Below are 27,732 nucleotides of genomic sequence, written 5' to 3' on the forward strand. Positions count from 1 at the left end.
ATTCACATTATGAAAATCAATATTTTCCTTTTTTTTCTTAAATGTCTTCGTGTAGTTTTAGATTAATCAAGTAAGTACATTGTTTATTCTTAAAATATCACATAATCAAATTTAATAGAAGTCCTTTGTTAGCGTGATCAATTGGACTTAAAATTTAAATATCTGAAGAATATAAGGATGGTGAATATAATTAAAATATGTATATTGATAATGAAAAAAATGTAATTGTGAAACAAAAGCAATGGCATATAAGTAAGCAAAAAAACATGGTTAAAATATAGCAATAAAATAGACCAAGAAAAAAAAAAGGAGCTCTCTCACCGACCAACCACAAAGCTCGAGACCGATTATCCAGCGCCAATATTCATGCATGAGCCCTACTGAACCGGTGATTTGTAACAAATGCTCACTTTCTCCTCATTACTCTCCTTTTCTCACTTTGGAAACATTCAAACCAAAAAAAAGTTTTAATTAAACTCTGGTTTTTTTTTTTGATAATTTGTTTTCCCCCCTTCCAAACACCTTCTTCCCCTGTTTTTTTTTTTTAACAAAAATGGCGTCTGAATTGATTCATAGGAACCAGACAACCCAAAAAAGTTCGCCAAATATCAGTCCTGGGACCCCTTCATCCCCTGTCAGGAACTGGAAAACCCCATTCCTTTATGTGGCTCAGAAACAGCGGTTCTTCTTTGTTCTTGTCGGGATCGCCATTGCTGCTCTGTTTTTTAACTCGTTCCCTGTTTCGACGTCTTCGTTGTCTCAAGAACTGAGTGGTGGTGGTGGTGGTGCTGGTTTGATTGCTGGTTCGGTCAGTGGTTTGGGAGCTGAGTCGAGTGAGGTGACTCGGAGGGTGTTGTATGAAGCTTACACCGAAGGTTTTCGAGGAAGGAACGTGGCGGCGGCTGGTAAGGTGCCGTTGGGGTTAAAGAAGAAGAACTTGAGGATTGTGGTGACTGGCGGAGCTGGTTTCGTGGGGAGCCACCTTGTGGACCGGCTGATCGCGAGGGGGGACAGTGTGATCGTAGTGGATAATTTCTTTACGGGGCGTAAAGAGAATTTGATGCACCATTTTGGGAACCCCAAGTTCGAGCTTATAAGACATGATGTGGTTGAACCGATTCTGTTGGAAGTTGATCAAATCTATCACTTGGCTTGCCCTGCTTCCCCTGTTCATTACAAGTTCAACCCTGTCAAGACCATCATATCCTTTCTTACGTTTTTCGTTTTCCTTGAAATATTTAGATTTTTTTTATTTCAGGAGTGTTGTTGGACTGATTTTGCCTCTCAACTTTGTCAACATGATTCACAAAATAGCATCTAGTCTGATCAGACTATGCATGACATATGTCCATCCACCAAAGAAATGGTGCCCATTTACTACCATCAGTCAGGGTTTGAACCCATGCCTCAAATGATATCTAAAGGCGCATATACTACCAAGGAATTGGTGTTTATATGTTATTAGTAGGGTTTGAACCTATGTACTAAATGGTATCTAATGGCATTCCTTATAGGTGATCATGCGTTAAGTCTGGTCAATATAAGGTGATTTTGCTCCATGAATTCCACTTTTGGTTTGGGGGAATTTTAACATGGGATAATACCAAATTTGTTGAGGTATCTATTGGCTCCGGACAAATGACACTTTGAAGATTTCTTCTGAAGGAGAAATTCCTCAACAATTCGTGTTCGACATGTATGAAAATGTGTTGGTTCGGACAATATTCATCCCAATAACATATCAAGATTTGGGTTAATGTTTTTCTTTTCTGCAGTTGACATAACATTTATATGTGATTGTGATTTGGGATCCTTGATTTTTGATTGTTGGGTTGGGGTTTGGGATCGATCCACAAGACCAATGTGGTGGGAACATTGAACATGCTAGGGCTTGCAAAAAGAGTTGGTGCCCGTTTCTTGCTAACCAGCACCAGTGAGGTCTATGGTGATCCTTTGCAGCATCCCCAGGTTGAGACCTACTGGGGCAATGTCAATCCCATTGGTCAGTCCATCGCCTCCTTGTATATGTAAATACGTATTTATTGTGGATGATTTATTAACACGTTTCCGATCCGCCCCCGTTAGGTGTACGGAGTTGCTATGATGAGGGCAAACGGACCGCGGAGACCTTGACAATGGATTATCACAGAAGCCTCGGAATCGAGGTTCATATTTATATATTCCAACTTAGGTATAAGTAACATCAGATACGTGTGTATGTTAAAATACTTGAATGAACAGGTGAGGATTGCTAGGATATTCAACACATACGGACCACGAATGTGCATCGATGATGGGCGTGTTGTAAGCAATTTTGTAGCCCAAGCTTTAAGGAAAGAGCCAATGACTGTCTATGGCGATGGCAAGCAAACCAGGAGTTTCCAATATGTTTCAGACCTGGTAATACTTTACATCATTTAACTTTTTACCGAGTTTTCATCTGATTCACTGATAATTACAACAGGTGGAGGGTCTAATCCGGTTGATGGAAGGTGATCACGTAGGTCCTTTCAATCTCGGAAACCCTGGAGAATTCACCATGCTCGAACTTGCCGAGGTAAAAAACGCTAATATCTTATACTCTGTGTCGGACACATACTCGGGAGTATTGTAAGGGGGTACTATTGAATGATGTTGCAGGTGGTACAGGAAGCAATAGATCCCAATGCAAAGATAGAATTCAGACCAAACACAGAAGATGATCCACACAAGAGGAAACCAGACATTTCAAAGGCTAAACAACTTCTTGGCTGGGAACCAACCATTTCCCTTCGCAAAGGCCTTCCTTTAATGGTGTCTGATTTCAGGCAAAGAATCTTTGGTACCCCTAAAACACTAATAGGCGGTGGTGCTACCGCTTAATCCTCCTCCTCATTAATATTAGAGTAAACAAAACATTTAAGATCATACCTATACCTCTATATTAATTAGAACCTTCATTTTTTTACTGCTTTTTATAGGGAAATAATAATAATTAATAATAAATTGCATGCTGCTGAAGCTAATCCCTTCTTCCTTCCATGGAGGGTTTTCTTTTTAATAGTTTTGTCATGAGATTTTTAGAGTAATTCAATTTTTGTATTATGTTTTTGCTTCAACACAAATATATAAATATGATTTTTTTTTATACATATGAATTGATATTTAAATTTTTTATATATAATTAGAGTACAAAATAGAACAATTGTGAACTCATTAACTTACGCGTAAAATTTAAAAGCTCCACTAATATATTCAATATACCATATTATACATATTCGTGAGATACAAGGGGCTCCTTTTGTTCCATTAATCCTTGTAAGCTGGTGTTGTTTGATGGCTTTGCATTTTTGTAAATGGCATACAGCAAAAGTTGTGCTGTTCCCAGTAGACAGCCTATCCCATTTGGTACCTATAAACAAATAAATATAACTACAATGATAACGATATCAACAGTGTTACGATTTAATTATGAAACTAGTGATAGTAAATTAAATGAAGAAGGAAATTAAAAAAGTTACCCCAAGGAAATAATCATGCATAAGTAAAGCATAGAAAGCCCAAATTCCGCCATTCAGAAAAAGGAAAAATGAGAGAAAAAATGGCATGTACTCCACACTTTTGGTTCTCACCACTGTTTTCTGAAACAATATATACAAATATTAATTATATTTATTAAAAGTAAATTCAAAATTCAAAATTCCAATTCCTGAAACTTGAAAGTGAAACAAAATAATTATATTTAATATTTAATTATGTTTATATATAGTTAATAGTACTTAGTTTCAATTTGTTAATTTGCACCCAGCGATGATGTGTCATATAATTAATAAATGTGATTTTGATTAGATGGTAAAATATATATTTATATTTCTATTTTTTTATATAGAAGATATGAAATAATAAAAATACTTTTAAAATAATATAATTTATTTTGGAAGGTAAAGATATTTTCGTTATTACCCGACAATATTATATATATATATATATATGTTTTGCAGATATTTTTATTTTCTATGTGGTATTCTTCAGCTTTTGAAGTCATATTCACCAAAAGAAGACAAATGAAAATTAAAAGAAAAAACAAGACAAGGAAAGATAAACTTACTATTATTATTATTATTATTATTATTATTATTATTATGGTGAGAATAAATTATATTATGATCCTCCTAAAAGTATAATTTTTAGGTATCAATAAAATAGTGTCACGTTATCAAATTTTAAAGATAACAAAGTATTATTATACACTTGTCTATATCTAATATCTTTCCAGCTTAATTTAATTTTAATTAAATTACTTAAAATAATTAATTTTTCCATAAGTTAATATTTTTTACTTTTGCGCAACCAATTTTAAAAAAATTAGTAATTTTTGTGTAATTTTTCCATGTCATTGACACATAATTTTAGTAATTATTTTACTATGAACCTCGAATCTAGAACCCTAAACCTTGAACTCGAATCTTAAACCTTGAACCCTGGGATTCAGGATTTGGATTTGGGATTTAAGGTTTAAGGTTCGAGTTCGGGTTTTGGGCTCAAGGTTCAAGTTTAGGGTTTGAGATTACGGGTTTGAGGTTCAAGGTTTGAGTTCAAAGCTTAAGGGTTTATGGTTCTTGTTTAGGGTTCAAGGGTTCGAAGTTACGGGTTCGATGTTCGAGTTTAGGATTTTGGGTTCAAGGTTTGTGATTCTAGATTCGAGGTTTAAGGCTTGGGGTTTAGGATAAAAAAATTACTAAAATTATGTGTCAATCACATGAAAAAAATTGTTGAAATGTTATTAAACAAATGGAAAGGGACCATGAATAATGTGGTAGAAATGGTCCATGAAATAAATTATTTATGGATGAGTGTATAATAATAGTTATTCCCTGTTGTTATTATTATTATTATTGTAATGTAACCAAACCAACGAAAGGTTCTTGTTGTTTTAGATTTTTCATCACTGATTTCAGATTCGTAAGCATATTTGACGTTCTCATTGAAGTCTCAACAACACTTTTTTTTTCTTCTCTCTATAAATTAATTTTAGCTTAACAAAATAAATAAATGAACTTTATATGATCGAATTTTGTATATTTTTAAAAGATGATTATTTAAATTTTGATTTTTCATAACACCAACTACAAATCGAAAAATAGAGATGAGATGAAAGTTATTACCATGGCAGCTAAAGGGGAGCCGTACATGATGATGTTAAGACCACTACACATGAGCCCTATTGCACCAATTTGGGTTTCACTTTCCAATGCTAACTGTGTCACTACAATGGCAGCTGCTACAAAACCCACATTTAATATCCCTACCAAAACCCCCGTCTTCAACTGCATATCAATTCACATGTATAATTCAATCAAGTTATAAATAAAAAACTAGGGTTTTAAAGTTAATTTCAACAATTTACCTTCATCTTTTTTGGTGCATAAGTGAGGAACAAACCAACATAAACAGCTTCAACAAAGATGCCGAAGCCATTAACAGTGGCAACAAGGAGTCCCCCAGGCTTAGTGATCCCATAATATGTCCATAAACTTGAGTTCAACAATGTGCAAATGTAAGGTAGGCTCTGGAAATCTTCAGTTGATTTATGTTTTATTATTCTTTCAAACGTTCCACTGCAAATCAAACCCATGCTTTTTAGTTATTCCGATATATGTATTTATCGAATACAAATACTTTAAAAATGAAAAATCCGAGCAACATAACTTTTCGACATGACAATGAATGTAAGAAATATGAAAAAAGAAGAAGAAGTCATTTATTCTTACATGGGAGAAAGAAAAACCAGAACTGATATAACATTGCCTGCATGAACAGAAAACACATGAGATTAGATGAACATATATATACATATATGTATATGTCTATAAAGGGGAAATTGATGTTTTTAGCCCATACCAATAATACCCACAAAGAAACTCAAGCTAAGAATTTCCATTATTAAGTGAAAATGAAAATTGAAGAAAAACAGAGATGGGGAGTTGAATGTGTTTGGGACTAAATTATAAAGGAGGGAACGATTAAAGATGGGGAAGCCAATAGCCCGAGAAGAAAAGAGAGAAAGAACACCTTAAGAGTTTATACAACTTTATTTTTTGAAGTATAAAACTAAATGCCGATTGTTGGTTGAAAAAGTATAGCATACAATAGGAAAAAAAATATATATCATCACTCATTTTAGACCCTACATTTGATATTTTTTAGTTGTCCTTTTGATATTTTATTAGCTTCATACCAAAAAGTAGTGGTTGATAATTAATAATATAAAACAAAAATAAAACAAAAGATGTATAAGTTTTGCAAGAATTATGCTTTGGTAGGGTTGAGATATTGTGGTTTGTTGAAGTTTTATTATGTGTGAGTGTGGTTTGGATTATTTTTAAATTATTTCAAGTTATATGGGACATGTTTAGATTTATTTTGATTTTGATTCGAATATATTTTAATTTTTAGTTTATTATGCGGATATATTCTAATTTTCAATTCTATTATATTTTATATTGAGTTTATTCTAATTCTAACTAATCATATATGTATTACTTTGTGATTGTTTCCTTAAAAAATTGGTTACATTTTGCTACTAGATCCTAAACTTTGCGTAAGTTGAGGATTTAGTACATGTACTTCAATTTGATCAATTTATTCCTTTACTTTTTAAATTGGTCAATACTAGTCCTTGTATTTTTGAACTTTGAAATTTTAGTCCTAACCAAACGATAGAAATTAAAACTATTTTGTTAAATTCGCTATTAGTCTTATATTATGCTTAAAGTTGTAGATTTAGTTTATGTTCTCCAACTACATCATTCCTAGTCGCTATATTTTTCGAATTTTGAAATTCTAGTATTAATGCAAATGGCAATTGTGAAATCTATTAATTATTTTTTTAGTAATATGTGGAAATAGTAAGTTGACATGGCACTAAAATACTCCTAGAGGGAGATAAGGCTAAGCGGAGCGAAAATGGTTTTCCACGAGACGAGAAATGAAAACTATTAGCCCCACACGAAGTTTGTGAATAAGTGATTGTCTGATAATGAGCAAGGAATATCTGCCTTTCTGCTAAACATGATGTATTGAACTCATAATTTATTTGATACTTTTTGTGAATGTCAACTAAGTATCGTAAGTAAATTGGTCCCAATTGTTCAATAATTTGATAACCATAGTCATTCTTTGATAAATAATTACTATGAGTCAGACCCAATAGAATTTGATCATTCTTTTTTTTTTCTATAGTTAAGTGGAGAACTGAACCAATAATTCTCTTTCTTTATCATCAATTAAATCACTGTACATGAGCTAAGATTCTATTTTATCATCAATCCAATCACAGCTCATGTTTTTTCTTTTTCTTATTAATGAATAGATGCCTTAGATGCCTCATATTTCTCAAAAATGATTCGAATGATGAGATTCGGTATGATACTTATGAGACCGATGATATCGACGAGATTGATATTCAAATATTTTTCTTAAAATGTATTGATTTGATCCCATGAGCGACATCACAACCCCATAGCATGTTGTCGTCAAAAGCAAAACCCCGTATTTCTTCTAGAGAATCTCCTAATTGTTCTAGATCAACTAAAAAGAGATTTTTTTAACTAGAAAGAATTTAGTTCAAATGTAGGATACCTATTCAAAAGTTTTCGCAACTCAATCATATATGATGGAATCATCAAAGATTTGACCTTTTCGTATTTAATGAATTGAGTAGCTACCATTCTGTTAGTACTAAAAAGTTAAACAATGACTGAAAATGACCAAATTAAAATACATGGTCCAAATCCACAACTTATGCATAGTACAAGGACTAATAGCAAAATTTTACCAAAAAGCTTTTGCAACTTAAAGTACAAATTTGTTCGTTACAATATTGGGGGTGTTGGAAAAAATCTGGTTTAAAAACGATTTTCTTGAATAGCGAAAAAAATAAAATTTAAAAACCGAGCCAGTTTGTGATATTTATAGCAATAAACTTTTCCTGAAATATACCTATGCTTTGAGTGAGATGGATCATTTTTGTTCTCAGCTTTCAACTGAACAACATTCTCCACTATTATTGTACCACGATTTGCTCTGAGTGTGAGCTCAAACGATTCCGAATCAAACACAAAACCATAAATTATTTACTTTACTTTCAGTGGGAAAGTAAAACTCTCTCTCTAATAGAAATCTGTAGAATTGTTATTCCAAGAAATAGAATTTATACTTAGAAATAAATTCTCACTATTTTCGGGCTGAATAACAGTATCTTAAAGTTGTGTGCAACTTATTATATTTTTAGCCCTATCGGTGCCATCTATTTATAGGGGGAAGGAGTGAAACCCTAATTGAATTAGTAGAATGCATTTAATGCCTATTTAATAGAAAAAATCAATTCTCTAATACAAGCGTCAATTTTTAACAATAGAAATAGATTGAATTTTTAATAGAAGGACCAATTTGCTCTTTGATCCAATGTACAAGGACTAATTACCCATTTTTGAGTAGAGTGGGTAAAAAGATATTACAAATAAGTGGTTGGGTATAATTATAAGACACATTGCATTTCTAAAGGAAAAATGTAAATTCAAACCTTAGAGATGACATTATCCCTTTTAACAGGAACACCCATAAACATTCAACATAAACTCTAAAATCGACATAAAAAAATATGTTTAACTAACCAACTGACAAGTTGAAAAAGTATAGTATATTACAAAAGAAAATATCATCACTCCTTTTAGACCCTACATTATTTTGTTTAATTTGATATTTTGGATTTTCCTTTTATATTTTATTAGTTTCATACCAAAAGGTAACGGTTGATAATTAATAATATATCTATAATCTATAATATAAAAACATAAAAAAAAATATGTATAACTATTGCAACTTGCAAGCATATAAGATAAGGGAAATTACAAATTTGTTCACCACCTGTCTTAATAATATTAAGGAGGACCACTAATAAGTAAAATTCAAACAATACCATCCTAAATCATATACGTCATAAATGGTATATGATCTCACTTTTGTACCTAAAGACTAGAACATTCACCTCCAAATCTTTCCCTTGAGAACTTAGGGAGTAAACCCTCAACAATATTTACAATCCAATTTGCACTCTTTCACAAAAACAATTCCTCAATGAACATATTAGAATGCACTCAATAAACCCTCTTACAAAACCTAGACAAGCCTCGAAGCATATATTCAATTTCAGCTTCCTAATATCGAATATAAGTGAATACAAAGTAACACCTTGAAGATAACTATTATAATCGAATATCTGATTTTCAAAACTGTTACATAATCTTCATCGATCCTCCTTGTTTCAAGAGTTTAATCCAATCCAATCTCCAGATGCCAAGGATTGATATTCCATAGATAGACCATAATATCTTCATTAAATTGTCAAATCAAATAAAACGAATTTTTTAACCGCCTCAATAACAGTTTGTAATTAACATTGTCGAATACTACTCACCAACTCCCCGCTCATTTTGCCACAACAGATATCTTTTACATTTAGTTTATATAATTAATCACATCTTTGAATTTTATTTTAATAAAATTAAATGTAAGGTAAAAGGTTAAAGTAGTATTCAAATATTTTATTTTGTAACAAGAACACGTATCTTTCTAAAAATTATCTAATAAATATAATAAAGTAAAATTTAAGATTTTTCATGTACTCAATAAATTTAACAATTTTAATTATATTTATTCATTGGTTGGGTTTGAAAATTGGCTAAAAATAATTTATAGGACCAAAATTTTATTAATTATCCAAAATATTTAATAAATTTAATTTTGACCTTTTTATCAGTTTAATCAATTCTAATTTTAAATTAAAATTAAATTGATTGGCTAATCAATTTTCGATCTAATCAATTTAAATTTAGTATTTGAATTTTATGAATATAATAATTGATTTTGATTTGTAACTTAAAAAACCCTTAATTTCTCACCACAAACGTGACAAGCAATTGGCTTGAATGGTCTTTTCCTTAATGAAAATTACGTTCTTTCCTTCCACCGGCTTATTAAGTTATACAATGACGTTTTTTATTCCTTTATTAAATTATTTATAATATTACGTATTTAAATAAATTTAGATATATGATATCTAAATTATTGTAATAATAAAGCTGTCAATTGAGTTGAATGATTAAATTTCAAATGTTGTCAATAAAAATATCATAGAGGTTCTTATATTAGGAGTTAGATTATATTTTGTCCTCTTTACTTAGAAAATGGGCAAATTAATTTTTATACATTAGATCAACGAGCAAACTGGTCATTCTATTAAAAAATCTATCCATTTTTACTATTAAAGAATGGTCTCTATATGTCAACATAAGGTACGTGTGGCACCTCACATGTAACTGTTTAGTTATTTCGTCAACCACACCAGTTTTTGATAGTAGAAATGGATGAAATTTTTAACAGAAAAAAATCAATTTACTCTTTAATCTAACGTATAAGAACTAATTTACTCAAATTTTAAATAGAGAAAGAAAAATAAAATTCCTCCATAGTATTTTCACCGAAGTTGTCTCATTAATGCACATTTTTGTTGAGGCCCATGAACGATCTCTTTGCACATTTGGAGAACCCTACAAGGTGAAGAAAAAGAAGAGTAGAGGTCAATGGGTCATGCTTCGGTGGGTCACTTTAGTTAATTAAGGTATGATTAAAGCATATTTGTTCGCAATGGTTAATAGATTTTAGCATTAGATTCTTCTTTGGTGCGAGAAAAGATTTTTTCACACAGGCTTAAAAAAGAAAGAAAAATAAAAATTGGTCCGACAAAAGTGGAATGATTTGGTTGTAAATAGATATGATTTTTTTTTTTTAAATTTAGGGGGTCTTCAAGCCACGACTAATTCTTGTCTAATTGGGCAATTAAAATTTGTGTTCTCATCTCCATGAGGTTTTCATCGTTATTGTCTCAGTTAAACAGTTTGATGATAAAATGGATGAAGTAAGATTTAGTTTTTAATTTTGGTACTATTTTGCACTTTGATTTCTAAGTTTTTTCAATTCATTTTAGTTTTAAAATTTGACAATTTTTCCCATTTTGATCCCATGTTGATTAGTGAGGTGAATAAAGGAAATAAGATGTTGGTTTGATGAAGAAGGAGGGAGTACGAAGGTCGGAAATAATTTTTGGTCTCATGGAGATAGTTAGAGGTTTAGTGTGGGAAGTATATGAGAATAAACCTATGTGAGTTGTTGGCATGATCCTTTTATAGTCGGGGATAAATTTAGTTGTGTCTTAAGATTGTTGACGTGGAAGTCTGATTTGATACCCTCGTCACGATAGTGATGTGATGTCTTAGGATAAGATATGTTAGGACAACTAGCAATCAATTATTCTGGGTCTCCAGATAGTCCTCATATTGCCTTAGCAGAGATGCATAGTTCTAAAATTTGTTAGGCTGTAGTTCGCGAACCAATTAATGGTTCGTGAACTAGTTGCAGGTTCACAGTATTGTTGGTTCCATTGGATGACATGTGTTAAGCTCCTTATGAGTGTTCTGTGAGGTTTGCAAGGTTCACTAGACAAGGTATAGCAATTGCCCCCTAGGCGAGTGAAGATTATAAAGTGACCTTCACGAGTTTGGTGAAAAAATAGTAACATGGGTGTTTGAGATGAAAGTCTTGAAGTTTATGATGAAGCGTTATACATTGTATAGGGATTCACATTTTAAGTTTGAATATATATAATTAAATATGTATTTTGAATTTTGAAAAATTGAACCTTTTAAATTGTTTAAATTTATACCATGATAAATGATTGATATTTGTTTGTTCATTTGAGTTGAATTATGAATTTGGAAAAACATGCAATGTGTTACAACATGTTGGTTGGATTTCCAATGAAACCGTCATCATCTTTAATATTTAGATACACGTGTTGTGTGTTGATTGGAGGAACTTTTTGTTGCATCTTGTGCCCTAAGTGTAGTATTTTTATCTATGTACACTTATATTTTTTTTCGAACAGATTGGTTTAATAAAATTATCCATTAATTACATTACTACCCTTTGTATACTGTCCTCAATAGTTTTTGCACACAAAGCAAAATTGAAGCAAATATTAGCTCATTGATTATCTAATGTTTAACTAATACTAAACAATATTGCGTGGTCGAATCATAATACAGAAAGACAACTTATATTAGTAGATGAACCTAAACATGTCTTTAGTCTAATCGAAAATGAGAAAATCAATTGAAAGACTAATATGTCGTCTATCAAGTCCAATCGGAGAGATGCTTTGTCTTGGGCATCAAAGCGGATGGCTCCCAAAAAATAGAGACATAAATGTGACTGACTGGACCGACAGTACATCGAATAGGACCCAAGTAGAATAGATATTGAATCCATTTATAGATTTATTCACTTGTGATGTTCATAGTGAGACATACCATAATCCTGAGTGGATGATGGACTATGTATGCATGACTCGTATACTTTGATGTAAGTAAAAGCCTGAGTTCAAATAGATAATGAACTGAAAGTTGGTGTGTTGGGTATACGACTTCTGCAATATGTAGCATCATTCACAATAGTGGAATTCATAACCCAAGAATGGATACATGATATCCTAATTAATTATAAACTCATTTAGTCATGAAGTCATTCCATTATAGTATCGTGACTTCGCTCTCCCTAATTATATACCATTATGAAAGCTACTCGATTAGTGCTTGTCCAATGACCTTGTCATAAGTGTGTTACCTTTATAGGATATCCTTAATCTATTTAGGATAAATACATTCTCCCAATATGATCCTATTTTATCTCATTGTTACTATTACATCTTCCTTCATGAAAAATCAATTACTATCAAATAGTAATTAAGTCATTCATCACAAAGACAAATGACCTGTGACCACGTTTACTTTTCATTTATCATGTAATGCCAATGAAAGGATGCCATTTACCCATTTCTTAAGGTATGAATTCCACTATTGTCAACGATGCTACATATTATAGAAGTTGTATACTGAATGCACCAACTTAATGTTGGTTTGATGAAGAAGGAGAGAGTATGAAGGTCAGAAGGAATTTGTTGTCTCATGGAGATAGTTCAGAGGTTTAGTGTGAGAAGTATATAACAATAGATCTACGTGAGTTGTTTGCATGACCCTTTTATAGTGGGAGACAAACTTAGCTATGTGTCTAGGATTGTTGACGTGAAAGTTTGATTTGATACTATTGCAGTGGTGATGATGTGACATGTTAGGACAACTAGCAATCAATTACTCTAGGTCTCCATGTTGTCGTCATATTGTCTTAGCGGAGTAGCAAAGTTCTAAAGTTCTCCAAGTTGTGGTTTGCGAATCAATTGTTAGTTCACAAACTAGCTGTTGGTTTGCGATATCATTAGTTCCATTAGAAAACACGTGTCAAGCTTTTTATAGGTGTTCTGTGAGGTTCGCAAGGTTTGCCACACAAGGTATAACATCCTTAAACTTGAATTCATTCAAGTATGATGACATAACACTATGAGATTACGCCACATCATCACTTAATTTTTTTAAAAAAATTTAAAAATTTAAATATTTTACATAATTTTAAAAAATCAAGTGATGACATGGCACAATTTCAACATGTCACATCATCACACTTCAATTGAATCTAAGTTAAAGGTTTAAATTGAGAAATTTTACCAAGTTTCGAGACAAATATGGGCAAAAAAATTCAAAAGCCAAGTTAAGAAAAGTTAACGAGTTAGAGACTAACATGTTTGATAAAGTGTTGAAAAAATTCAATTAACTGAAAATTGATATTTTTAACAACTTACGTTTTAAACATGTTTGATAACTCACAATGCAAACTGACCGATAGAATTTTTCTACAATTAAAGTGTAGAAAATGATAAGTATATAGGGACCTACTTATCACTTAATAGAGAATAAATTCAATTTTTTATTTTACTATATTTCATTTAAGATTATATTATATTTAAATTTTAAAAAAATTATAATTTAATACTTAATACTTAATTTTTTTAATTTATCAATATATCCTCAGATAAAATAACCATCTTTTCATTTTATTATCATTTTTCATCTAAAACTTAGTTTTTTTATTTTCCCACATTTTCTTTACCAAACAGAAAATGAGAGGCAGCTCTAACCTCATAATTGGGTGATCATATATGACATCACATTTTGTCTTTGTATCATTTACCATAATTAATGATACCATGAAAACAACATACCAACCACAACTGCAGCTGCCTCATTTACACCATCAACCCTCCATGCCTTACAATACAATCCTTCAAAGCAAAGTTACAACATTTTCTTTTTTTCTTCTTGGAATCTTCTGAAAATCAATGCATATTTTATTTATTGAGATGGTGGATATGGCAATCAATTTCAATAAATATCATAATAATAAATTGAAATCTTTAAATATAACCAAAAGGGAAAAATATGATAACACAATATAAAATTATGAACACAACACAACTGATAAAACCCATGGAATTTATCAGATGGTTAAATTAAAATAAAGTATAGGAATTAATTTATTCTTTAATCTTTCTAGATTTTTTATTAAATTAGTTTTTTAGTTAAATTTTATCATTAAATTTTAAAAAGAATCAATTTATTTTTAAAATAGAAATGTTAATTAAAAACATAATTTTTTAACGACGTTAGCCTTTAGTCCATATGCACTTCATATTAACATGATGCTATTTGTTTTATATGTTCTAATATTTTGTCTAAGTCCGTCTATATTTGTATATGGCTAATATACTACCTTTTTTTAAAAATTTAGGAAAAATATTTATATCATTTTAATTTAATATTTAATAATCTAATATTTTTCATTTATTTTAATTTTATATATAGACATCTTAATTTCTTTTTAGATATTTACATTATAGTTGTAAATGCCCAATTCTGTTCGGCCCACCATAAACCAAATGAAAAAAAAATAAAACAAAAAAATATTAAAGTCCAATAAAAAAAAAACATCAGTCCATTTACAATAGTCCAATTTTATAATTTTAAATGGCCTAGTGGCCTATAACCTAAACAACTTTTCGGCAATTTCAACTCTAAATCGGGATTCCTAAAAAAGAGGAAATCAAAAAGGGAGGTTTTGAATTTTTCGGCCACCAGAGACGGCGATCACTGTTGCCGACGACTGGTGGCCACGGCGGCTCCCTTGGCTGGACATGGGCAACTTCAGAGAAAAAAAATGAAACAAATAGTTTTTTTGTAAAGCTGGTTCAAAATGGTTTTTTTTAAAGAATTTTTTACTTATATAAGCCGACAAAACAGTGTCGTTTTGGGCTTAAGCTTCAGATGCCAATACGGCGTCGTACCCGGATCCTCCTAGGATCCGAGTGTTTTTGAGGGGAGGGTCTAATTGCCGCTCCAACCCTTCCGCTTTTTAATTGTTTTTCAATCTGGCCCTAATTCCTTTAATTTTTTTCTTTAGGTTGCGCCATTTAATTTTATTTTGTTTTCAATTTGGTCCCCTGATTTACCAAAGAAACGGTGCGCTTAATAGGGTTTGAGATATTTTCCCATTTAGTCCCTATTTCTTTTCACGCATTTCATTTTGGTCCTTTATTTTGTTTAATTAGTTTTTTTATTTACAATTTGTCCCCTAAATTTCATTTAAATTTTGATTTAGTCCTCTATTTATTTATTTGCAGTTTAGCCCCTTACTATTTATTTTATCCTGATTTACCCTTTTAATTTCATTTAAGTTACAATTAAATCCTTTTTATTATTTTATTCATTTATTTACTTATTTATTTATTTATTCATAATTCATTTTATTTTATTCATTTATTTACTCATATACTTATCTATTTATATATTATTCACTTATTTTTTTATTTTAATCCTTTTATTCATTTATTTATTATTCCTTCAAGTTTTGAATATTAATTTTTTTCCTTTTATCGATTATTTATTTCTTTTTTCCTTCTTTCGTGCTTTTATTATTATTACTATGTTATTATTATCTATTTATCTATTTATTTATTACCTCTTTATTTTTATACATACTTAAAATTTAAATCGTGTACATGCTTTTATTATTATAGATGCCACAAATTCGCCATTGTGCTTTTCATAGCTGAAAAGTGAATCATACTGGCTGTGAGAAAACATCCTACAAGTTGAAAAAACTCACCCCCTTTTTCCAAACTTGGATCTATTGGAATGTGAATAGCGTCCTCTTCTTCTTCATTAATCGGCAATTGGGCTAATTCATCCTCCATAATTTCCAGATAAAAATCACCAACTGTGTGAATCACGCTTCCTGTTGCGAGAAGAAAGACTTACGCAAGACTTAGATTTCAAAGGACAAAATTACAAAAGAACAAAGAAAACCAAAGACTCTTGCCAGTGGCGGCAGACAAAAACGTGCTAGGGTAGCAGACTTAAGGGGGAATTTTTTATTAAAGAAACTATTATCAATGCAATGCCTGATTATATTTTTAGACATACTTAAAAATTAAATTGTGTACATGCTTTTATGGGTACATTTTTTTGTTTATTATTGTCATTTATTATTTTATTTTGATTTTTTTAGTGTGTTCTTGTTATTTTATTATTTCTCTTATTAATTTTAGCACTTTCATGTCATGTCCATTTATCTTTTAATCATACATCTTCCATTTTTATTTATCTTAAATTACTTCATTTATTTATTATTACTATAATATGATTATTAATATTAATATTATCATAATTATGTTATTATTATTATAATATTCTTTTATTTACTCATTATTTATAATTCTACCCTCATAACCATTTTAAATTATTTTATTATCACTATACCATACATTAAGTTTAAACATTTATCTATGTGTATATTATGCCCAAAAAAGTAAAATGCATATCGTTTTAAGTGTTATGTTCGTTTTTTGCACAATGCATAAAAAAGGTAAAATTTTTAAACCGTGACAATATTCATTATTTTTAGAATTAGAAGAGTCGTGTTGCTAACTTACGGAATATGGCTTCTTTCTAAAACCAAAATAGTCGAATATCCATTTTAAAAATATAAAAACGATGTTTAAATAACGATTTAAATGGCGATTATTCTGGTTTTCGAAAACTAAAAGCGTCATGTCCTAACTCACTGGGCATGATTCTTCTTCTCGATTACTTCGGAATAAAGCCTTTTCTATTAAAATATCTCAATACAAAGGGATCACATTTTAAATTCTCTTCAAATTTTTAATTTTCGACATTAAGACATTAAGTAATCAATTAGGTACCAATTTTGGCCATAACGAGGGTGCCAATCCTTCCTCGTGTGTAACCGACTCCCAAACCCATCTCCTGGATTTTGTAGACCAGAAATCATCGTTTTAGTAAATATAAACTTTTATTAAAATGATCAAAATACGAGGTGATCCGATCACACCTAATAAAAAAGATTGGTGGCACTGGCAACTCCCATTTTTGTTTTTTCAAAATAAAGTCGATTTCAAAAAAAATATTTCGACAATAGTATTATATATTACTATAGATTTAGCTTTTATGTGTTATAATATATTATAATATGATATAAACATAGAAAATGAGTCAAGCTGAGATTGGGCTTTAATGTTCGAGCCCGAGCTCGACCTATATTCAAAACGGACCTAATTCTTATGCCTAAATCTTTTTTCAGACATAATATTTTTGCCTAAACCCTCCCAAATTTCGAGCAACCTTTGATTTTGGACATATAACTCAAACCATAAACAAATCTAGTTATAATTAGTTGAATATCTCAACCACTTTTTTTTAATGTCCAAAGGACTGAACAATTGGATGATACATAACTTTAGGTCTGAGTTAGGCCTAAAAAATTAAGGACCAAAGTAAGAAAAACATGAAAGTCGTCCTATTGGTTCTTTTTCATTCTCAAAAGTGAATGCAGCAATGCACAATAATTATAGAAATGAAAAAAAAATCATGGTCGTGATTGTGGTCATGGCCATGGACGTGGTTGAGGACACTATAATTATCGTTATCATGGTGGTAACCATTATTATAACCACCAAAAGAAAGATAAAAGAGAAAGAAAGAAAAAAAATGATGGTCTAAGCGATCCTTTCAAAAGACATTGAAATTTTGTTCCACCAATGTGGTATGAGTGGACATTGGTCGCATACCTATCGTGTGCTTGAACATCTTGTAAAGCTTTATTAAGCCTTCATAAAAAAAAGAATATTGAAAAAAATTCGACTTATCAAAATGACGATGTAGAGACTAATTTTGCTTAAAATGATTATTTTGAAGACCTTGTTGATATGAGATATAAAGAATCAAGAATTTTAAAATATAAAGAATAATATTTTAGATTTCTTTCATTGTTTTATAATTCTTGCTATTCATGTTTGAGTGACTTTAGTATGCTTCCAGTATGTTATGTTATATTTTTAAGTGCACCACCTCCATATTCGATACTATCCCTAACACTGATTTATTTGGTTTAATTTGGGTTTTCCTATATTCAAATTACTTCTTTTTCATGGACTAAATTGCAAGTATTTTTACTTGAGTGATCCAAATAAAACTTTCAAAAATTTAAGTGATGAATTAAATAATTTACCCACCATATATATTTTCATAAAGTCTTTTGAAGAAATTTATTAGAAAAATACTAAGTATATGCAAATAACAAAAGTTGCAACAACACAAAAATATGTTTTAAAAAAATTACATGCATTATTTTAAGTCTGATGATTTTTATTTAAAATTTAATTATAAAATATATAAATATTAATATAAAATTATATTTTATATTATAAACAAAAATAATAGATAAAAGATGGATATGAGAATATGAAGATTTCTATTACATTCTATTATTTTTCATCGTAATCACAAGTAGTATATTCATATATATATATATATATAGGAGATTAGACTCTAATTTTCTAATACATAAAAGGAAATGAGTTACAAGAAGATGAATGTGAAATGTTGAACTTCCACTTAATAACATTCATAACATGTACTTAATAGCTTCAATTGTACTAATTTTCGTGTAGTACAAACCAGAGGGTGCGAACAATTTCTCCAAAATATGTTTATTTCCTTGAATTATACTCGTAATTTGAAGATATTCATCATTTCATTCACTTATTGTTTCAATATGATATCTATTATGGTGAATATCTTTAAAACTCAACAAATTTCTTTAAGACTTAAGAGAGTATAATGCATCATTAATTTGAAACTTAATTTCTCTGGGCAACAATATATTTGCTCTTTTGGAGTCTTCTATGATTTTGGTACTACCTGATATAGTACTCACACTAGCTTTTGCACTTTCAAATGAGAAAAATATTTCTTATTCTTAAGTATAGTATAAGTAGTTGCATTATATGCTAAGCATAAGTCTTCATCATCTATCGCTAATTGAATTTGAGAGGTATTCATATTCTTCAAAGAAAACAAATAAATGTCACATAAATTTTCAAATATATAAATTTTTGTAAATAGTTCAAAACATAATATAATAACCGTGTTGTTAATAACATAACAAACTAGCACAAAACTTATTCTTTAAAACTATAATAATAAAATTAAAAGATCAATTATTCCCTTCAAGGATGGTGAAGAAATCAACAACTTCCAAGTGAGTTGTACCAATGATGCCATAATCATCTTCGCCATTCTCACAAACAAAATTTGTCTATATTTTCTTACCTTTATCCTTCAATGATTGTTGATATAGTTTCATAAGATGCTTTGGTGTACGATAGGTACGAGACCAATTGGTTTTACCTCCGCAACGATAACACAAACTTTCTACTTTCCCAGTTGTATCTTTATCATTCTTTCCATCCTTATGATCTCACTTTTGGTGGGTATTCCTGAAAAGACCACCTCGTTCATGTCCATATCCTTGACCACGGTCATGACCATGACTGCTAGCGTGGTTATCCTCTCTGTTATATAATGTCACATTCGCTAGGGGTGTGCAAAATTCGGTTAACTGACCGAATTCGGTTAATCGGTCGGGGGTCGGTTAATTATTTTTTAATTTTTCGGTTAACGGTTAATTCGGTTCGAAACCGGTCGGTTAACCGAATTTTTTCGGTTTAACCAAAAAAATTAATAAATAAAATTATAATATATAAATAGGCCCACTATTCACCTAAACCCAATCCAAACCCAAGTATTCAACCCAACCTAATTACCCAACCCAACCCAACCCAATCATAAAAATTACAAATAATTTAATAAATAAAAATAAAATTCTAAAACTAAAACTAAAACTAAAACTAAAACTAAAACTAAAGTCTAAAAATAATTTAATTATGTAGTGATTCAATTCGGTTAATTCGGGTAATTCGGGTAATTCGGTTAATTCGGGTAATTTTTAACCAAAAATAAAAAAAACATATAATTTTCTGTTAATTTGGTTAACCGACAGAATTAACCGAAAAAATTTCGGTTCGGTTAATTTTTTTGAAAAAATTTTGGTTCGGTTAACGGTTAAAAATTTTGAAAGGTCGGTTAATTCGATTAATGTTATTTCGGGTCGGTTAACCGAATGAACACCCCTAACATTCGCTTCAAGGAATAAAGTAGAGCTAGTTGGACGTGACTCATGAAGTTTCATTAAAAGTTCATTATTTTGTTCAACCACAAGAAGATAAGATATTAACTCAGAATATATTTTAAAACCCTTTTCATGATATTGTGTCTGCAGGACAACATTATATGCATGAAATGTGTAGTATGTTTTTTTTTTCCTAACATATCCTCATCAATTATGTTCTCTCCATATAATTTCAATCGAGAATTGATTCCAAACATAGCTGAGTTATATTTACACACAAATTTAAAATCTTGTAATCTCAAATGCAACCAATCATAATTAACTTTAGAAATTATTACTGTTTTCTTGTAGTCATATCTTCCTTTTAGACCATTCCAAATGACAAGTGATGGCGAAGAAATATCATAGCTTTGGCGTTATCTTGACTAGATGCTTCATTTCCTTCATTAATAGTTTCACCAAGGCCTTATGCATGTAAGTGTATTTCAACATCTAACATCCAGGATAAATAGTTCTTTCCTGTAATATCAAGAGCCACAGATTCAAGTTTTGCAAGGTTCAACATTGATGATACAACTACAATGTAAATTTAATATAAATATAAATATAAGTAATCCCTTAACAAACTTTCAAGCATAACATAACAAAAGTGTATTCAGATAATTACAACAATTTAGTCGCAAAATAAGTTTTAACAAATTACGGGATTAGTGGAACAATAAATTATAAACATAAATAATTTTATGAATTATAAAATGTATTACATCCAAATTAAGGGAAAAAATGCAAGGTTGTTGAATCAATTTAAAATAAAATGAATTATTTGTACGGATGAAATTCAAATACGACAACTGTTACATAAAAAAAAAATCAACTTTAACAGAACAGTGACTGGATGCAAGCAATGGGAAATTAGAGAGAAATTTCAGTCTTTTTTCTTTGCTCTTTTCCTTCCTTTATTTGGCTCTGGAATTTTATTATTATTTTTTAACAACCCCCAGAAAATGAACAGTGAAGAAGCGAAGAGAAGCATCAGCGGAGCTCTAACGGTGAAGCCGGCAACCGATGAACGGAAGCCTGCTCCGGCGCTTACCGCCGAATCGACTACTTTAGCTGCCAAGAAAGTCGTCATTAAAAGCGCTGACATGAAAGACGACATGCAAAAGGAAGCTGTCAATATTGCCATCGCTGTTAGCTCTCCCTCTTTCTCTCATTTTTCTTTTCAATCTTCCATTTTTACTCGATTTTCATGGTTTTCGATTCGATTCCATTTCTGGGTTTTGTTCATTTGATCTTCGTTTACTAGTAAACAATATAAATTTGTTGAGTGATTTTTTTCTGGGTTTTTTATTAGGCATTTGAGAAGAACAATGTAGAAAAAGATGTAGCCGAGCATATAAAGAAGGAATTCGATAAGAGACATGGACCCACTTGGCATTGCATCGTTGGTCGCAATTTTGGTAACCCATTTTTCCATTTAGATTTATTTTGATCTATGTTGGTATATAAACAAGTTCAATTGTATGGAAAACACTTTCTACGAAATAGTTGAAATCATAGCAGATCTAGGCTTAAAACAGAGATTAACTTCAATTTATTTTAGTTACCATTAATGGTACAGATGTTAGATTGGATTCTCCTAAGGTCAGCCTTTCTTCATTACTATGTAATTTCTAGGTTAAGATCAATATGTAATTTTATTAGATTGATTGCTTTTGGTGAATGGGGCTACTTCAATTTTTGGTCTCAAACTCTATGTCGTTCTTCAATGGGAGATTAGTAACTTTTTGTGTTCAAACAAGGGTTTCAGCTCTAGTGGCACCTCTTCGAACAAATTAATGCCTAATCTGCTATTTTACTTGATTTTATAGAGGCAGTTTCATTGGGGATGTGAGTATGGCAGTTGGTTATTTGTGGATTTAGTCCGATGGGGCTAATATTGTTTCATCAATGTGCTTAATAACCTATTTAATACCTCCAACAGCATTGTTGCTATGCTGTTTTCATATGGTTAATGGAACTAAGGTGGGACCTATATTACAACCTGTATATCATCTGTAATATAGGTTTTTCTGTTGCATTAGAAAGTGGTTAGACCTTGGAACTTTCAGCTTTAACGTCCTGAGCACAAAACTAGGGATTTGAAGAAAGGGATGGGGTTTATGGGATGGAATGATGTTACTAGGGTAGATGCTCATTACTAAAAGAACACATTATTTCTCCGAGATGAAAGAAAAGATAGGCAACTGATATGTAAATATATTGTGTTTGATTTTAATTCAGTTAGAGCTTTCTTTATGTGGCATAATTACAATTTATATTGGTATCATATACTCTTAATTGCACGTGTTCTCGTTTAATGATTTTGAAAGAGGCAGCTCTAGTTTTTCTTTATGCCAAGTAATGTAGTCTGCTATAATTTTGGGAATGCTCAGGTACTTTAACCAAATTATACTCTTTAGTGTTCATCCCAGATCCTATGGATTGTATGCTAGATATATAATCCTTGATCTAGACTCTAATGGAAGGCAACCTAGATAAAATACTATTAGAGGCTTCTTTGCTGTCATTCATAAAGTGAATTTGGAGTTGTAGTGCTTGTACTATATGCATAGTTTAGAACCTTTTTCTTTCAGATTTCTTTGCGTGATGAAAATTTCCTTCGAGTTCTAGGTGTTAAACAGGTACTGCCTTTTTGGTCTTGTTACTTTGTGATCTTCTTGTGCTTATTTGAAAACAAATCAGAGGGAAAATTCTGTTTACGCTACAAAACCATGTTTCATTAAACATCTGTTTCTTTGATTTTGATGCAGGCTCGTACGTTACTCACGAGACGAACCACTTTGTTTATTTTTACTTAGACCAGAAAGCGGTTTTGCTTTTCAAATCTGGTTAATCATGTTTGTTATAACGATGAAGAGTGGTGAATGATGATGTTGAGATCGAGAGGCTTTTACTTGTGCCGGCTACGGTTAGCAATTGTCCGAATGAAATGAAGCATGCGTGTATTGTTTGTGAATCCTCTGTCCTAGACTTGTTGTGCCTAACTTGTATATCTTATTACACCTGAACCCTGGTCTGAACCAAGGATGTCAATTACAGCCTTTTGGTTGCCGGTTCTTCGGTCTTTCTCTTTAATAATTTTCAATTATAGTTTCCTGATTGCATATCTTTGTTACTTATAAGGGTCCCTTTGGAGGAGTACGGTGCTGTTAAGGCATGTTGGCAACTTCAGCCACCGCGCATTGATCCAAAGGGAGCCAACGGTTGTTGCATTTGGACATATTCACATCTGTCAGTCGACTATCAATATAAATAAAGCAGATTTAGGCATTTAACACTATTTGAACTAAAATCAAAGTGAACTTGGATAAATAATATATCGTAGTCCTCTGAAAATTGCACAAAAGCAAAACTTGTTCCCACGACTTTTTTCTTTTTTCGCAAATGTGCATTCAGCAAAGAGATGATCCTTGGTTTCATTCTCAGCATGACAAAACAAACTATGTTTCTCTATACCCATCCCCCTCCTGATCAACCTATCCTTTGTTGGGAGACGATCAAGGATTTCCATCCAAAAGACAAACGAACATTTGGGAACGTGAAGTGGACACCAAACAGTTCGTGCCATGCAATCTTCTCATTCTTTGGTTTGATTATTTCTCAAATTCCGGAAATAGTGACCTTCCTCCCATTTAGCTCAGGGCTTTCCAGCACAACCAAAGCCTTTCTCTAAGCTTTAGTATCCTGATATTGCATTTCAGTCGAACTTGACTTAAAGAGGAGCATGTAAGCTTATACTCTTGGACCCAAACAATCTAAAGTGATCCCTGACCTGCTAAGATGTTTCTTATGAGTTGGATATACAAGCTTTGTTCCAACTCTTAAGATCCTTCATCTCAAGTCCACCCTCAACTGTAGGAGAGCAAATCCTTTTCCAGTTCACTCTTGCCCCTCTGGCAGGATCCTCGTTGCCTTTCCAAAAAAAAAAAAGAGAGAGAGCAGATTTGATTGATTCATTGAGAATCCCTTTTGGAAGAATGAAATGCCGGCACAAGAAGTTTTGTATCTGAAAAGTAACAGATTGAATCAACTGCATTCTCCTAGCAAAACTCAATTGTTTTGCAGCCTAACCTGTGATCTTAGATTTGATACTCTCCAACAATGGCAAGCAACCTGTCTCAAAAGGCTTTCTTGTAACTAGAGGGATGCCAAAGATAACGCACCAGCAGTTGCCCAACTTTAAAACCAGTAGAACTATGAGTAAGGTTGAGTTCCTCACAAGACACTCTTGTTACAAAGATCTCACTTTTCCTTGCATTAAGTTGAAGCCTAGAAAGCTGGTAAAAAGTGGAGAGGATACTCCAAATACCCATCACAGAATCAACTTTAACCTTACAAAAGGTAAGCAAATCATCTATGAAACACAAATGAGTCAATTGAATCATGTGGCACTTAGGATGATAGCGAAAAAGACCTTAGCACCCAAATCCAACTACTCCTAAAGGATATTCATAAAAAGGACAAAGAGGTAGGGTGACCCATAGCAAGTTAATTTTGTACTTTTAATGTATCTATGTTTTGGTTAATTTTTTAATAGAATACTACTAAACTTATGATTTCTTACTTAAATCTTATCAGGGATGAAATTGGAGTGTCAAAATTGAAAATCAAGCAAAATGGGCTAAATGGGAACAAGAAGCAAAAAAAGAGGCTGAATTAAAAAGATTACAGAAGAATTAGTGACTGATTAAATCAGATTTTTGAAATTATCAAATTCTATAAATAGAAAAAATCTGATTTTTAGTTGATATATGCTTAGGATGAATCATGCTAAATTTAGCATGTGGAAAGTATATAAGTACATTGTATTGGGTGCATGAAAAAACTCACTTTGAATAGAATAAAATACAATTGCTTTCTTTTATTTCATCCAACGTCTGTAGCTTTTCAGCTTATTGCCAATGTTCGTATTGATTCATGGTTTAACTCATTTAACCTTTTGCTTTAGACTAATATACTAATTAATTCTCGATTCAATCAGTTCGATCAGTCCAGTCCAATTCCAACATCCTTACTTTTTACATGGGACTTGGAAGTTTTATAGTTCTTGTGTTATTTTCCTCTCTTCTTTGCATGTAACAGCGAATAACGACCCGCTTGGTAAAGGTAATACTAACGTGATATATTAATTAATACTAGTGTATCATCTAATTTTGAATTTTATACTCATGTGACTTTTTGTTTCAAGATGAGGGATAAATAAAACAATCTTGGAGGTGATATTTGAATATCACTTGTAAGGGTTAGCAAAATTCAATTCGACTCAAAAAAATCGAAAAAAATTCGAATTTCGAGTTAAACGAATTGAGTTATTCGAATTAATCAAGTTATTCAAGTCAACTCGAATTTTTTTTAATTTCGAGTTCGAATCGAGTTTAGTTTTCAAATTCGAATAATTTGAATAAATTGAATATAAAACTATAATATTTTATATTTTTACCCCCAAACTCCCAAATCTCTTTACTTTCCCCTAAAACTTTTACTCCCTCACATTTTCTCCCTAAAACTTTTACTCCCTCACATTTTCTCCCCAAAACTTTTACTCCCCTCCCATCTCACCCCCTTCCGCCCCAAACTCATCCCCCATTCTTTTTGAATATCCCCCAAATTTTACTCCATTTATTTCCCCCAAAATTTTACTCCTTTAGCCCCCAAAACTTTTTTATTTTCCCTAAACTTTTACTTCGCCTTCTACCCCAAATCAAAAATTAAAATCATCCAAAAAATTTTCTAAACCTAAATAGTAATAAGTTTATATATACTATTTATATTATTAAATTAAATTTTACATTTTGTACTTGTTAGAATTAAGTGACTCAAATCCTTACTTAAATCAAATACGGTGGTAAAATAAAATAAAAGTAAAATCCCTATAGAATTATACTTCTTTTATTTTATTTTTAGAATAAGGTTTTTTAAACCTTATTAAACTCCATCTATTTGATATTGATTAGAATAAGGTGTTTCAATCTTACTACACTCCTATTAGAATATGGTTTTACAAGCCTATAAATAGACATAGTCTACTCCTCTTGTAATCATTCGAATTCGACATAGTAAATTTTCTTCTCCTCTGCCCGTGATTTTTTTCCCGAAAGGGTTTCCACGTAAAATCTGTGTGTTTTTATTTTTATTTATTTTTCTTGTGATATATTGTCATTACTGACATTCTATTTTTACAAATTGGTATTAGAGCTTCTGAGTTGTTCATCTCAATCACGGTAATGACGTCTTTGAAGTATAAAATTCCGCTGTTGGATTGCAACACCAGATTCGCGTTGTGGCAGATAAAGATGCAGGCAGTTCTTGCACAGATAGACTTAGAGGAAGCCCTGCTAGAGGTAGATAAGATGCCTTCAACATTGACGGAAGAAGAGAAGAAGCGCAAGGATTGAAAGGCGTTAACACAGTTACATCTGCATTTGTCTAACGAAATTTTGCAGGATGTGATGAAGGAGAAGACCGTCGCTGGATTATGGAAGAGGTTGGAACAAATATGTATGTCGAAAAATCTAACTAGTAAGCTGCATATGAAGCAACGTCTTTATGCTCATCGTTTGGAGGAATGTGCGTCTGTGCACGAACACTTGACAGTGTTTAAAGAAATTCTCTCAAATTTAGAGGCCATGGAGGTTCAGTATGATAAGGAAGATCTAGGGTTGATTCTACTTTGTTCGTTGTCCCCGTCTTATTCAACCTTTAGAGATGCAATTTTATATAGCCGCGAGTCTCTCATAGTTGATGAGGTTTATGATTCTTTAACCTCGTATGATAAGATGAAGTATCTTATGGTTAAAACCAACTCTCAAGGAGAGGGTCTCATTGTTCATGGGAGACAAGATCGAAATGCTAATGATGATCGTGGAAGGACACAGGAACGGAATCCTGGCGGTAAATCTAAGGGTAGATCGAAGTCTTCAAACAGAGGTAAAACTTGTAACTTCTGCAAAAAGAAAGGACACATTAAATCTGAGTGCTATAAGCTACATAACAAGATCAAAAGGGAGGCTGTGAATCAAAATGGAAAACAACCAAAAAATTCTGGTAAGGCTGATGTTGTATAAGACTACAACGATGGTGAACTTCTAGTCGTTTCTGTCAATAATTTTAAAGTGAGCGATGAGTGGATCCTTGATT

General features: G+C 31.5%; 3 protein-coding genes across 5 annotated transcripts; 2 read left to right on the top strand and 1 right to left on the bottom strand.

Moving 5' to 3' along the window:
• The first annotated feature begins 454 nt into the window (after positions 1-454).
• Positions 455-2,987, top strand: LOC105796841 (UDP-glucuronic acid decarboxylase 2). The gene is made up of 6 exons (XM_012626667.2): positions 455-1,201; positions 1,855-2,002; positions 2,086-2,165; positions 2,242-2,400; positions 2,465-2,557; positions 2,641-2,987. Exons 1-6 carry the CDS (start codon positions 554-556, stop codon positions 2,860-2,862), a joined length of 1,350 nt encoding a protein of 449 aa, XP_012482121.1. The 5' UTR covers positions 455-553; the 3' UTR covers positions 2,863-2,987.
• Positions 2,988-3,200: 213 nt separating this feature from the next.
• Positions 3,201-6,122, bottom strand: LOC105796843 (bidirectional sugar transporter SWEET17). Of its 3 annotated transcripts, none has more exons than XM_052628047.1 (6): positions 5,881-6,121; positions 5,751-5,787; positions 5,387-5,597; positions 5,145-5,306; positions 3,501-3,620; positions 3,201-3,411 (listed from the first exon to the last, which is right to left on the bottom strand). In XM_052628047.1, the coding sequence occupies exons 1-6, from the start codon at positions 5,918-5,920 to the stop codon at positions 3,376-3,378; spliced, it is 606 nt and encodes a 201-aa protein (XP_052484007.1). In that variant the 5' UTR covers positions 5,921-6,121; the 3' UTR covers positions 3,201-3,375. The 3 variants fall into 3 exon arrangements, with proteins under 3 accessions (XP_052484007.1, XP_012482125.1, XP_012482126.1); XM_012626671.2 differs by having other exon boundaries at positions 3,201-3,391; positions 5,881-6,120; XM_012626672.2 differs by lacking the exon at positions 3,501-3,620 and having other exon boundaries at positions 3,201-3,391; positions 5,881-6,122.
• A 15,288-nt stretch (positions 6,123-21,410) lies between these two features.
• LOC105796844 (uncharacterized) lies at positions 21,411-23,699 on the top strand. Its single transcript, XM_012626673.2, has 3 exons — positions 21,411-21,722; positions 21,887-21,992; positions 23,346-23,699. The coding sequence occupies exons 1-3, from the start codon at positions 21,537-21,539 to the stop codon at positions 23,426-23,428; spliced, it is 375 nt and encodes a 124-aa protein (XP_012482127.1). The 5' UTR covers positions 21,411-21,536; the 3' UTR covers positions 23,429-23,699.
• The last annotated feature ends 4,033 nt before the right edge of the window (positions 23,700-27,732 follow it).

The sequence above is a fragment of the Gossypium raimondii genome, chromosome 3 (genome assembly GCF_025698545.1).
Source record: "Gossypium raimondii isolate GPD5lz chromosome 3, ASM2569854v1, whole genome shotgun sequence".
Lineage (NCBI taxonomy): Eukaryota > Viridiplantae > Streptophyta > Magnoliopsida > Malvales > Malvaceae > Gossypium > Gossypium raimondii.